The sequence below is a fragment of the Vanessa tameamea genome, chromosome 18 (assembly GCF_037043105.1).
Source record: "Vanessa tameamea isolate UH-Manoa-2023 chromosome 18, ilVanTame1 primary haplotype, whole genome shotgun sequence".
Classification (NCBI taxonomy): domain Eukaryota; kingdom Metazoa; phylum Arthropoda; class Insecta; order Lepidoptera; family Nymphalidae; genus Vanessa; species Vanessa tameamea.
The window spans coordinates 7,694,179-7,707,370 of record NC_087326.1 but is presented as its reverse complement, the minus strand read 5'-3'; the positions used below and the strand labels follow the sequence as shown (position 1 = coordinate 7,707,370).

Below are 13,192 nucleotides of genomic sequence, written 5' to 3'. Positions count from 1 at the left end.
TATCAAAATTATCGTATTTTTTTATTTCGGAAAAAGATTCTCGTGCTTATTTTAAATAAGTTTTATCTCGGTTAACATTCGGTTCTGAAAATTAGTAATCTATTCCGTAATTTATATTTTTTCAATACTTACTTGAAAAAATGATTTTTCAACGGTTACACTAGATAAAGGCAAACAAAATACCAAAAACCAGTTTTGCAACATGTATGATAATTCTCTCTCCAACTTCATTACTATTTTAAAATGTTCCACTGTAAATAATGCAGTTGGAGTGACTTCAATTCAGAATTATTTTAGAATATGTCACTCCTGGCAGAAATAATCCAAATTTTCAGATTTTAGTGCCGCTGCAACAAATAAGTGATACCATATTTAATTGGGAATCCTAAATTTCCATCCATCCAATAACTGATGGTAGTAGGTATTTTATTTTCTTCACGTATTTGTTTATGTCATAAGTAAAATTGTTGCACCATAGTATAGTAATGAAGTCAAGATGTTGTTGACGAAGACTGCTAAACGCGACCGCTTCATTCATTAAAACATAATTATAGTAAAATAAACTAAAGTAAATTTAATGATTTTCTTGATAAAAACTATTCGGTAGTCATATATAATAGTCATATTTTCCAATGCGTCCATTACTCACTTGATAATGAACTAGATATGTTTTCTAAATGTGAGAAGATTTTATTAACCGGTAACCCTAGGGCTACAAATACGCCCTTCTGTCAATGTCATTCAAGCGCCAAAGATCCATGTTGTGTTTTATTGTCTGTGGCTCGGAAAGTGAACGAAAGATTGAATGTTGAGTGAAGTGAAATGTATAATGTTAATTTTATAGGTATAATTTTATTTACATCACACAACCCATTATATATAATAAAACTTTTGAGAAGTTTCGGACAGAGTAACACTTAAATTATTGTAATTCAAGTTAAATTAAATTAGTAATGTGAAGAATGAATGAGTTTTGACGAAAAGTCTAGGTTATGTTGTATATCCAGGTACACAGACCAGTAATCAAATTCATTATTACATCGCTACATTTTAGAATTAAATAAAAATAGTTGATGACATTGCTAATTTTCTAAAGCATTCATGCCTGCATGCATTTTTGTGTAGGAAGTTTACCTAAGTGTAAATTCGACCCATACTATACGTCTATAATCACTACATATGTATTATAAAACAAAGATGCTTCCCGCTGTCTGTCTGTCCCTATGTATACTTAGATTTTTAAAACTTCGCAACGGATTTTGATGCGGCTTTTTTATTAGATAGGATTAGGATTCAAGAGGAAGGTTTAATACATGCATAATATAGTATAGAAACACTAATAATTTTAGAGATTCCTAATGTGATGTAATCCCTAAGAGACATAAACTATTGCTGATTTTATTGTAGACCTTTTTAAGGTGCAAAATATTGTGTTTATTTACGACATCACATTAGAAACCTCTTAAATGGTCAGTATTTCTCTATTATATTTAATATCAGCACTGCACCCGTGAGAAGCCGGGTGGGGTCGCTAGTAAATTTATATAACGATTTTCTAAAAATATTTAATCACTAAATAATAATTTAAAAATCCTCCCCGACACGTCTTTCTCTGATCTTTCTGTCTGTCTCAATGCCTTAAACTCCAGAATTGCCAAATGGACTTTGATGCATCTTTCAACAACGGAGTGATTAGCGAGGAAGGCTTAGGTGTATCATTATGATATTTTGAGAATTCATTGAAACATGATGATTGTTGAATATGTTGATCGATGACTCTGAACTTATGTTTTACCATCTAACCCATATTTTAACGCGAAGACGAGATGTGTAGCTAGTAATAAAAAGAAGAACAAGTAGTTATTTACATTATTTGTTTGTTTGCATTTGGTAGATAATATCTGCTATTATTCTTAACTTACTGTATCACTGAGTAACGCAAGCTTTAGTTATTTATAGTAATTAATTGCATGTTTTTTAATATGCCATAACATGTAAACTCTCAAGGTTGATTTCGCATTGTCGATGTAAGGAATGGTTAATATGTCTTACCAATATCCAATATCCATTAATTCTATATTATAAAAATATATGTATTTACAAATAGAATTCATAGTTTATAAAGAATTGCATACATACTTACTTAATTTTTGATAAATAAATGTTAAACTCGTATTGACATGAATCGCGCAATAATGACGTAAAGGGATTAATTCAAGATAACCTGATTAACCATTATGCATAAAAACATCTACATTTTTTTGTCGTTGTTATCACTAGAATCAAATCGATTTGAGTAATAAGTTATATGTTGACCAAAGAGTTTTGATTTTCTGACAAGAGTGCACGCATGGTAAGAACCTACTTAGTACTTCTATTATTTTAAGTTCCGAAATCAGTAGTAGATATTTCGAGGCAGAAACTGGTATGGCCCCTACCGGTTTTTTCCTTGTTTTTTTTTATACATAGGTATGTATTTTGTCTAGCTGAGTACGGATATGATAATTAAATTTAAAGCGAATTACATTTCAGCATGAAATTCAATTAAAAATGATTTACGTTTTTCGCGTTCGTTGTTATAAATAGTAACCAAAACAATGTCATGTTTGCACGATCCTCGTAATAAAAAAAAGTCTATTTATTCAGTTTGATAATTCGGGTTCATATATATTATACTATTACTATGTTGTAAACATTAAATTATATGTAGGTATGGTTGTAAAATATTTATTAAATTCATTTAATTCAAACACTTGTTTTTTTATTTATATAGTTTCAATTTCAATTTTACTTTGTCATCAAATCTTTAATAAGGTCTTGCAATCCGATTATTATTTTCAATTCAATTCATTCATGTAAGATACAGGTTTCACTTCAGTCCGCAAATAATAGCATGCAAATAAATATGTACGAATATACTTTAACATTTTAGGGGCAGTTATCAGTTGTATTTATTTGCCTGGCGTCTGCGACGCTTCTCAGTGCATACAAAAACCCACACTATGCACCGGGAAGGTCCGTTAACGTCCACCTCTTCGAATGGAAATGGGATGATATTGCTGACGAGTGTGAAAGATTTCTAGGACCTAAAGGATATGCTGGCATTCAGGTTACTTTAATTATACTATTCATTATTTTAAATCAAACTACTCTGGTGGTAAGTGTTATCATTAGTATTTCCTAATTAACGATAAAAGCTTAATCGACTTAATATCGTTTATTCAATGCGACGAAATACCGGCAGTTATCATTAAAAATATAAAGATTGTCCATGTTCATGATAATATATTTATTTCTGCAACAACTGCCGCGTCTGTTTGTATGTATAGTTAAATGAAAATAATGTTTGCTTCGAACAGTTCCAAAAAATGTCTACAACATAATAGATATAGTCTATTCCTTTTGACGAAAGAATAAACAGACCTTAAAACTACTTATTCCTTGCAATTTTATAAAGGCTCAGCTATACACTACTAACATTTCTTGACTAAATTTCTTTATTTATAATAAATCACTATTACACCTAACTACTCATATCCACTTTAAATTTACTTCCAAAGTTCCAATGTTCAAAACGCCATTTTTCGCAAAAACATGATGATTAACTTAGATTATTCAAGCTTTCAACCAATAATATCGCGTCATTTCGAAGTCAAATGTTGTTTATTTGGATTTTATCCTTTTTTAGTGGAATAGATTATATGCCACCAGTGCGAAGCGGAAAATTTGTACGTCCGAACTATTATAATTTATTGTGACATAGATATGTAGGTACCTACGTAGCAACTAAAGACAAAATATATATTTTACAATAGATATCTCCACCTAATGAGAACGTGGTGCTGCGAGCATACAACAGACCATGGTGGGAGAGATATCAACCCATGTCTTACGAACTGGTAACACGCTCTGGTAATGAAAGACAATTTGCAAATATGGTGCGACGATGCAACGCAGTGGGAGTAAGGTAACAAGGTTATAAGCACACAAGTCTAACCACTCGTAACAGTTTGCAATCTTGCTATCCATACCGATCAATCTCCTACGTATCTTAATCCTACGATATTATTACATATAAAGAATATATTATTATGTTATCCACACCTCAAGCACATATTACTTATTTATCCGATTTATTAATTATTAATAAGTCAATATTTTACATTAAAAAATCACAACTTAAATATAAATAATAGAAGCAAAGTTGAAGATGTTATAATTTTAAAAGCAATATTTTTAAATATGCGTCTTACATTAACAGCCTGTAGATTTCCCACTGATGGGCTGGCCTCCTCTCCCTTTGAGGAAAAGGTACATGGTTTAAGCGTACCATAACCTATTCCAATGAAAATAGGAAAAAGATAAACAAACCATAGATTTACGTATTATATTTCATGCAATTTTCTAATAACTCAGCTTTATTGTGTACTACAAAGAGTTTATAATTAATATAGATTTGTTTATAATACAACACTTAACTATCTATTTCCACTTTAATTTTACTTCCAAACATTCCAATAAGTTTCGTCGACGTTCAAAACGCCATTTTATCGCAAATCCATAGTGAATATCATAGATTAATCAAGCTCTGGACCGCGATGTCGCGTCGCATTTGACTTTGCCGTTAAATGTTGATTATGTGGCTTTTTTCCTCTTATGGTTGTAATAGTAGAACATTACTATACTTTACTTTGTGTGAAAGTACCGAAGTTATTTTTTTAATCTTGTTTGTCAATATAGACTCTATCTAGAGTATGGAGACTCTATGCACTATATAAAAACTCCGACGGCAAGTTTTATTAAATTTTCATTGATTATAATATTACATTTTTAAGGATATATGTGGATGCAGTCATCAATCACATGACGGGTGAACCTCCAGAAAACGTGGGCACGGCTGGTAATACTGGAATCTTCAGAGAGTGGTACTATCCCGCAGTACCGTATAGGCGGGAGCATTTTAATTGGCCGCCTTGTGGTATAACAGGATCTGACTATGTTACTAATGCTTGGAGGGTGAGTATTCCTCAAAAAAAAAATTTTTACCATTACATTATTATACATAATACATTAATTTGAAAAGGAAGATCCTGGCAAACATCGACTTACTTTAAATATAAAATTAATTTTCTAGAAAGCAGAAAATTGTATAGGATTTATCATATTTTGCAGGTACGAAATTGTGAACTCGTTGGCCTAAAGGATTTAGACCAAAAAAATGAGCATGTTAGACAGATGATTGTTAATTTTATGAACGAGCTTATTGACCTTGGTGTAGCTGGATTTAGGTATGGATGTGACCTTTACTTATCGCCCATTTTATGTGCAATATAATTCTTTTCACTAAACTATCATAAATATTTTTCCGAAAATAAGATCATGATTATAAGAAAATGCCATTAGTTTTATTTGTAAATTCTTTGTTGTTTTAGTGCATAAACATAGTTTTGAATGTAATAGAAAATAATACAATCTAACCAAATAACTTATGTAATGTGTTTTTCTATTTATTAGAATCGACGCCGCTAAACACATGTGGCCGGAAGACTTAAAAATCATCTATGATAGACTAAAAAATTTGAACACCTCACATGGCTTCCCCCAAAATGCTCGTCCATATATTTACCAAGAAGTTATTGATTATGGAGGCGAAGCAATCAGCAGAGACGAATACACTCCGATCGGTGCTGTGACAGAATTTAAAGTTGGGTTGGAACTTAGTAAAGCTTTCCGAGGTAATAATGCCTTAAGATGGTTGTCCACCTGGGGACCAGCTTGGGGCCTATTAGACACTAGAGACTCTCTAACTTTCATTGATAATCATGATAATGAAAGAGGTCATGGCGGAGGTGGTGGTATTTTGACGTACAAAGAACCAAAACCATACAAGGCTGCTATAGGTTTTCTATTAGCACATCCATACGGAGAACCACAAATTATGAGTAGCTTCCGTTTCTGGGATTCTGAAATAGGCCCACCTATGGATAGCAACCAAAACATTATATCTCCATCAATAAATTCTGTAAGTTTTACGTAATACGTATAAATTAAAAATTCCGCTTTATTATTTTTCATATAAATATCAATATTCTAATAGTTTCTCACAAATTGTAATATAACTAGCTGTTACCTGCGGCTTTGCCCACGTAGAATATGAATATATTTACAAATTAAATTAAAATGTTACGTTAATGTAATACCTCTTTGTATACCACATTGGTGTGTATTTCAGCCCTTAGGGTAGAATATCCAGAAACGCTTAAATGCGAATCAACTCATATTTAATCGGTAGCCCAACAATAAAATTTCGACCTTCTAACTTCAAAATGACAGACTTCCAGACTAACCTGAATACGAAATGTTAACACCTATTTTACCCTTTAGGCTTAAAATATCAAGAAATGCTTAAATACGTATCTACTCATTTTTAATCAGTAGCTCAAAAATAAAGTTTCATACTTCTAACTTCAAAATTGACGGTCTTCCAAACTATCCTATATACGAAATGTCAAACTTTATTTCTCCCCTTTGGCGTAAAATAACCAGAAACGCTTAAACACATATCAAAATATTTTTAATCGGTAGCCCAAAAATAAAATTTTATGCTTCTAACTTCAAAATGACGGACTTCCAGACTAACCTGTATACGAAATGTCAATCTCTATTTTTCCCCTTAGGCGTAAAATATCCAGAAACACTTAAATAAGTATCTACTCCTTTTTAATCATTATCCCAAAAATAAAGTTTCATGTTTCTAACTTAAAAAACTCCATACGAACGTTCAACCCCTATTTCACCCATTTAGGGGTAGAATATCCAAAATTCCCTCCGGAGTGGGTGTCATGATATGTTATTTTATAAGAGTACTGCCTAAAATATAAGTTTTATGCTTCTAGTTCTAAAAATTCTAAACATGACAATACTTTCAACAACTTACAACCTTTCATCCCCCTTTTCAACCCTTTACAGCACGTTTTTTCCAAATAAAAAGTCTATGCCTATGTCCTTTCTCAGGCTCTAGACTATTTGTGTACCAAATTTCATTTAAATCGGTCCAGTAGTTTTGGCGTGAAAGCGAGACAGACAGACAGTTACTTTCGCATTTATAATATTAGTATAGAAGTATGGATAGTATGGAAGTATGGATTGTTATTTCCCTCGCTAGAGAGCTCCTATAGGACATAGGGACAGAGAAAGCGACTTTGTTTTATACTATGTAAAGATAAAGATAAAATATACTGTTTAAAAACCGGCTCCAAAAATTTGACTCACTGTACGCTTCAAATAAAAAAAATTAACAATCGTCCAATATCAATGAGACCTTCCTTTTTTGAAGTCGGTTATAAAGACTCTATTTTCAATTATAATTTGTAATACATAAGTTAATAAACATTTAAATATAAACCAATCAATAATAAGGCAACACAATAAAAATGTTACTCTCATATTTATATAAAAGTTTTTGTTACAAATTTAAGGTATTTTTCAGGACGGTTCATGTGGTAATGGTTGGGTTTGTCAGCACAGATGGAGACAGATTCATAGTATGGTCGGTTTCCGTAACGTAGCAGGTAACACACAAGTTACTAACTGGTGGGATAACGGTAATAATCAAATTGCATTTTGCCGTGGGAGCAGAGCTTTCATCGCGATTAATGGAGAAAATTTGAGTCTGAACCAGAACCTACAGGTATAGAGTTTAAAATTCTGAAACAAATGTGAGTCAGTTTTAGAAAATATTTTAATAGAATCATTTTGAAGAAGAGTAGTATCATTAGAATAATATCAGTATAATTTTTGGGTAAGAGTTTTTCGTATATTTTCTAATTTCAGACTTGCCTTCCTGCTGGTAGATATTGCGACGTAATATCTGGTGCCAAAGTTAATAATTCCTGTAGCGGCAAGACCATTACAGTTGGTAGCGATGGTCGAGCATGGATAACCATCAGCCCACAAGATTATGACATGTTTATTGCTATACACGTTGGATCTGATGTAAATATATCTTACCTAAAAATATGAGAATTGATACTTTATAATCCTGCCGTTTAGTATTAGTAGTATACGTAAAAACAATTTTAATCTATTTTATCTATTTTTTAAGGAATGACTTTTTTCTTATTTATATTTTCAATTAAACATAAAGCTTATGATGACTGTAGGACGACAAAAGCCCAAAGGCCTTTTGGGCTTTAGGCTTTTGTCGTCTTACTTACTATTTATGGAATCAAATCGAAAACGGGAAACAGAAACTGTAAAAGTTAGTGCAAAATGCAACTCTATCATAAGCTACTTTAAATAAAACGACGGACATACCTGCGTTTTATTTTAAATGGCATTTTCGCTTAGACTTTTATAAATTAGTTTTCATATGAGCACTTTCATAGCTGTTTGTCTGTCTATCTGTCTTCTTTGACCTATCAGTTCATCTATTCAAATTTATTTCAGAGTCGTTTGTAAAGATGTGACGACACGTACCCAAGTGTGAAGAATGAATTTAATGAAGTGCTGCACACAAGGATACCTTCATGAAATTGAATAAAAAAACACTTTATAAGTCTAACTATTGTTTTCATTTTCTAGATTTAGATCCTATACAATTCTTCATTACTTTATCTATTTTAATTACTTTTAGTTAGATAAACGTTTACGAACTTGTAAATTCAGATACAGTAAAACAGAATTTCTAAATAATTACGTTTTGTTATAAACTTGAATTAAAAAATATAAAAAATAACTGATTATGACAAATTTCCATTAAGTACTTACAATAATGCAAATTACCGTACTTTTCTTTAGAATTTAGCACAAAAGAGGGATGGATGTTGGTACTTATGTACATCAATCAAATAATTCTAGCGTGTAGAAGAAATAAATGAATAAGTAAATTCGTCGATAACAATATTGAGATAATTTTGATTAAAGTTGATACAAGTACCAATGATGTAATCCTTAAATTGAAACATATCTTGCTCTTTATATACTGTAAATAAAAAAAGGTATTATTGTGCGATGCCTACTACACGCATTGATGCATTAGCCTCGTGTCATGTTAGGATTGCAATGTTAAGGACCAGAACTTAGTGGAAAATGTGGAAGCGAATAAATATAGGTCTTCAAAAATAGTGATTTTGAAAGACGATGGTATTTTAGAATAAAAGGATCATCTCATGTAAGACAAGTACCTTCCAACTAGAGTTATAACTAATACATAAAACATGGAATAAGATTTATTACAAACTTATTTATTGAATAAGCAAATTAATAGGTACGTAAAGTATATTGAGTAATACCTTCATAATCAGCTAATGGTGTAAAGTTTCCACCGTACACATATTACACTGTAAACGATAGATGTGGGGGCCTCAGGTGGAAGGCGTTACTGAGATGCGCTAAGAAGATCACAGTGTGTCGTGAAAAAGTGTAGGGCTAGTTTGTCGCCATTGTCATCAATATATATAAAACTCTTCCGTTACTGAGTGACTGAGTGACTGACAGACAACGCACAGCCTAAACCACAGAACCTAGAGAATTGAAATTTGGCACACGTATACCTTGAGTATCCTAGAAGTGCACTAAGAATGGATTTTTCAAAATTCTCACGGGATAGGGAATAAATGGGATTTGTATTTTCGAACCAAAGTAGCTCTATCTCCGTAACTATAATTATTAGGGGTTTCAAATTTAGCATGCAAGTAGGTTATAACAACAACTAAAAACTATTTTTAGGATATTTCGGAATTCCCAAGGGATAGGGAATAAACGGGAATTGTATTTTTTTCTTGAAAGTCCGTAATCCTAGAAACTGGAAATTTGGCATGAAGATACATAGTTATTATAGCACAATAAACTAAAAAAAAACTGAAAAACATTTATTTTTTATTTTTATTTGCTTATATAAAAATCAATATAAATTGATCCCACACTGCGAACATTTTTCCCTTTTGGTAGATCTATGAGCTATGTACATACCTATAAATATATACTCGGTCCACGAGTCAGACTCGAACTTTATTACGTATGTAGGTGAATTGTTATTTTATTTATAATTAGTTTATTAATCCATACTATATAATATTATAAATGCGAAAGTAACTCTGTCTGTTTGTCTGTCTCGCTTTCAAACCATTGGACCGATTTAAATGAAATTTGGTACACAAATAGTCTAGAGCCTGAGAAAGGACATAGGCTACTTTTTAATTGGAAAAAAGTGCTGTAAAGGGTTGAAAAAGGGTTGTAAGTTGTTGAAGTTATTGTCATTTTAAGAACTAGAAGCATAAAACTTATATTTTAGGCTGTACACTTATAAACTAACATATCATGACCCCCACTAAGGAGGACATTTTGGAAATTCTACCCTTAAAGTGGTGAAATAGGGGTTGAACGTTTGTATGGAAGTCCGTCATTTTTAAGTTGGAAATATAATACTTTATTTTTAGGATACTGATTAAAAATAAGTACATAAACATTTAAGCGTTTCTGCATATTCTACTCCTAAGGGGTGAAATAGGGGATGAAAGTATGTATGAAAGTCCGTAATTTTTTAAGAAAGAAACATGAAAGTTTATTTTTGGGATACTGATTAAAAATGACTACATACATATTTAAGCGTTTCTAGATAATCTACCACTAAGAGGGTGAAATAAGGGTTGAAAGTTTTTTTATGGAAGTCCGATATATTTTAAGTTAAAAACGTGAAACTTTATTTTTGGGATACTGATTATAAACGAGTAAATACGAATTTAAGCATTTTTTGATATTATACCACTCAGGGGTGAAATAATTTAAGCGTTTTTTTATATATTACCACAAAAAGGGGATGAAATAAGGGATGACATTTTTTATGGAAGTCCGTCATTTTTTAAGTTAAAAACATGAAACTTTATTTTTGGGATACTGGTTAGTAGATATGTATTCAAGCGTTTCTGCATATTCAACTTATAAAGGGTTTAATAAGGGTTGACATTTTTTATATAGGTTAGTCTGGAAGTCCGTCATTTTGAAGTTAGAAGCAAAAACATTTATTTTTGGGCTACCGATTAAAAATGAGTTGATTCACATTTAAACGTTTTTGGATATTTTACGCCTAAGGAGAGAAATTAAGTAGATATTTTGTATATAGGATAGTCTGGAAGTCCATAATTTTTTAAGTTAGAAGCATGAAATTTAATTTTTGGTATACCGATTAAAAATGATTTGATACGTATTTAAACGTTTTTGGATATTTTACGCCTAAGGAGGGAAATAGGGGTTGACATTTTTTATATAGGATAGTTTGGAAGACCGTTATTTTTGAAGTTCGAAGCAGGAAACTTTATTTTTGTGCTACTTATTAAAAATGAGTAGATACGTATTTAAGCGCTCTTGATATTTTACGCCTAAAGGGAAAATTAGGTGTTGACATTTCGTATACAGGTTAATCTGGAAGTCCGTCATTTTGAAGTTAGAGGCTTGAAATTATATTTTTGGGCTAGCGATTAAAAATGAGTTGATTCGCATTTAAGCGTTTCTGGATATTTTACGCCTAAGGTGAGAAATCGGGTTGTCATTTCTTATATAGGATAGTCTGGAAGACCGTCATTTTGGAAGTTAGAAGCATGTGATTTAATTTTTCGGCTACTGATAAAAAATGAGTATATACGTATTTAAGCGTTTCTGAATATTCTACCCTAAGGGCTGAAATACACACCAATGTGGTATACAAAGGGGTCTTACATTAACATAATATTTTAAGTTAATTTATAAATAAATTCATATTCTACGCGAGCAACGCCGCGGGTAACAGATAGTATCTAAAAAATTAATAGATCTCGACCGTATTTGCGGATCGACTTCGAATCGATTGTTGATACAGAAGAATTGTTTTCTCATACTTGAGTTTCTAATATGTTATACCTGATCCGTGCGGTAAAGACATCCTGATGATCATGTAATACAAGTCTTTGCATAGGCAAAGCCTGTCTATTATAGAATATATACCAGTTCCGCATATACACGCAAATTATTTTCTCAATTTTAGTTTTAAATTTATGTAAAAAAAAGATGGTTTATTTGCATGAATGAAACGTGAGGTTTTGTTTAGCGAGGAGAAATAATGATATACATAAAATATGATTATTATTTAAAAGAATAAAAATATATTTATATAAATATAGCTACAGATATATATTTATACAAATATTGTGTAAATCATAATCGCGCGGAATAGCGGCAAGATTGCTTACAGCATGAATTGCAATTCTGATTACCGGTATGTAAAATGAACTCACCTGTACCACCCACTTATCAGATATTCTATCGCCAAACATCAATATACTGATAGTATTACTTAGTCATTTTGTGTTCCGATTTGAAGTGTGAGTGAGCCAGTGCAATTGTAAGTACAAGGGACATGACTTCTTAGCTCCCAAGATCGGTGGCACATTGGTGGGATGTAAGGAATTGTTAATTTTTCTTACAGCACCAATTGGCGTTGGTGACCACTTACCATCAGACGGCCCATTTGACCGTCTGTAGAGATATTGGCGTAATACCTCGTATATTAGTATATATAATAGAACGATATAATCAACAGATGAAACTATTCATTATCTCTGAAAATGTTTTGATTGTATAATATAATAAAGATAAAAAAATACATTATGATATTAATGTTAAGAAAAAAATTTAGTTTTGTTGGTCCAGTTTTTGCTCTATTTGGATACAGATCATGAGGTCTCTCATATTATAATATTTTCCTAAAACATACTACATTTTTTGAGTAAAAATCAAAATTAAAATGGATTACTTAGCAAGTATTTATATAAATTCAAAAATAATGAACTACAAAGAAAATGTCATTAACAGATATATTTTTTTTAATTTATCTAATAAAGGTAAATTTATGTCGTAGATATAATTTAAATGCCATCGGGATCAATTATGGAAAAATCTTAGTATTCCAAGGCACACGGCTTCAGGCACGGCCGGCCGACGTTGAAATTTAAGTACTTCATTTGTTTTACTTTTAATATTAAAATGATAACTAAGTAATGGTAGGAAATCCAAGACTATGAATTTGTAAGATTGGGAAATAGGCACAAATCATGGACTTCATCAAGGACATCAATTTTGCAACAAAACGAATGTTGTCTACTGCAATGAGCGATACACAAACACTTATTAAATTTGTTTTTGTTTAAAATTGAGGTAA

The 13,192-nt window shown here is 31.4% G+C and overlaps 1 protein-coding gene across 2 annotated transcripts in view; it reads left to right on the top strand.

Moving 5' to 3' along the window:
• The window catches only part of LOC113399902 (alpha-amylase 2-like), a 157,235-nt gene extending 148,672 nt beyond the window's left edge, over window positions 1-8,563 (top strand). Inside the window, exons 1-9 of one of the 2 annotated variants that reach the window (XM_026639176.2) lie at window positions 2,264-2,353; window positions 2,933-3,109; window positions 3,816-3,967; window positions 4,836-5,016; window positions 5,173-5,288; window positions 5,515-6,022; window positions 7,490-7,690; window positions 7,834-7,995; window positions 8,449-8,563. In XM_026639176.2, the coding sequence (XP_026494961.2) occupies window positions 2,351-2,353; window positions 2,933-3,109; window positions 3,816-3,967; window positions 4,836-5,016; window positions 5,173-5,288; window positions 5,515-6,022; window positions 7,490-7,690; window positions 7,834-7,995; window positions 8,449-8,460 (1,512 nt within the window). In that variant the 5' untranslated portion in view covers window positions 2,264-2,350 and the 3' untranslated portion in view covers window positions 8,461-8,563. Of the gene's footprint in view, window positions 1-2,263; window positions 2,354-2,932; window positions 3,110-3,815; window positions 3,968-4,835; window positions 5,017-5,172; window positions 5,289-5,514; window positions 6,023-7,489; window positions 7,691-7,833; window positions 7,996-8,448 lie in introns of those variants that run through there. The other variant, XM_064217748.1, reaches the window with a different exon arrangement.
• Window positions 8,564-13,192: the final 4,629 nt, after the last annotated feature.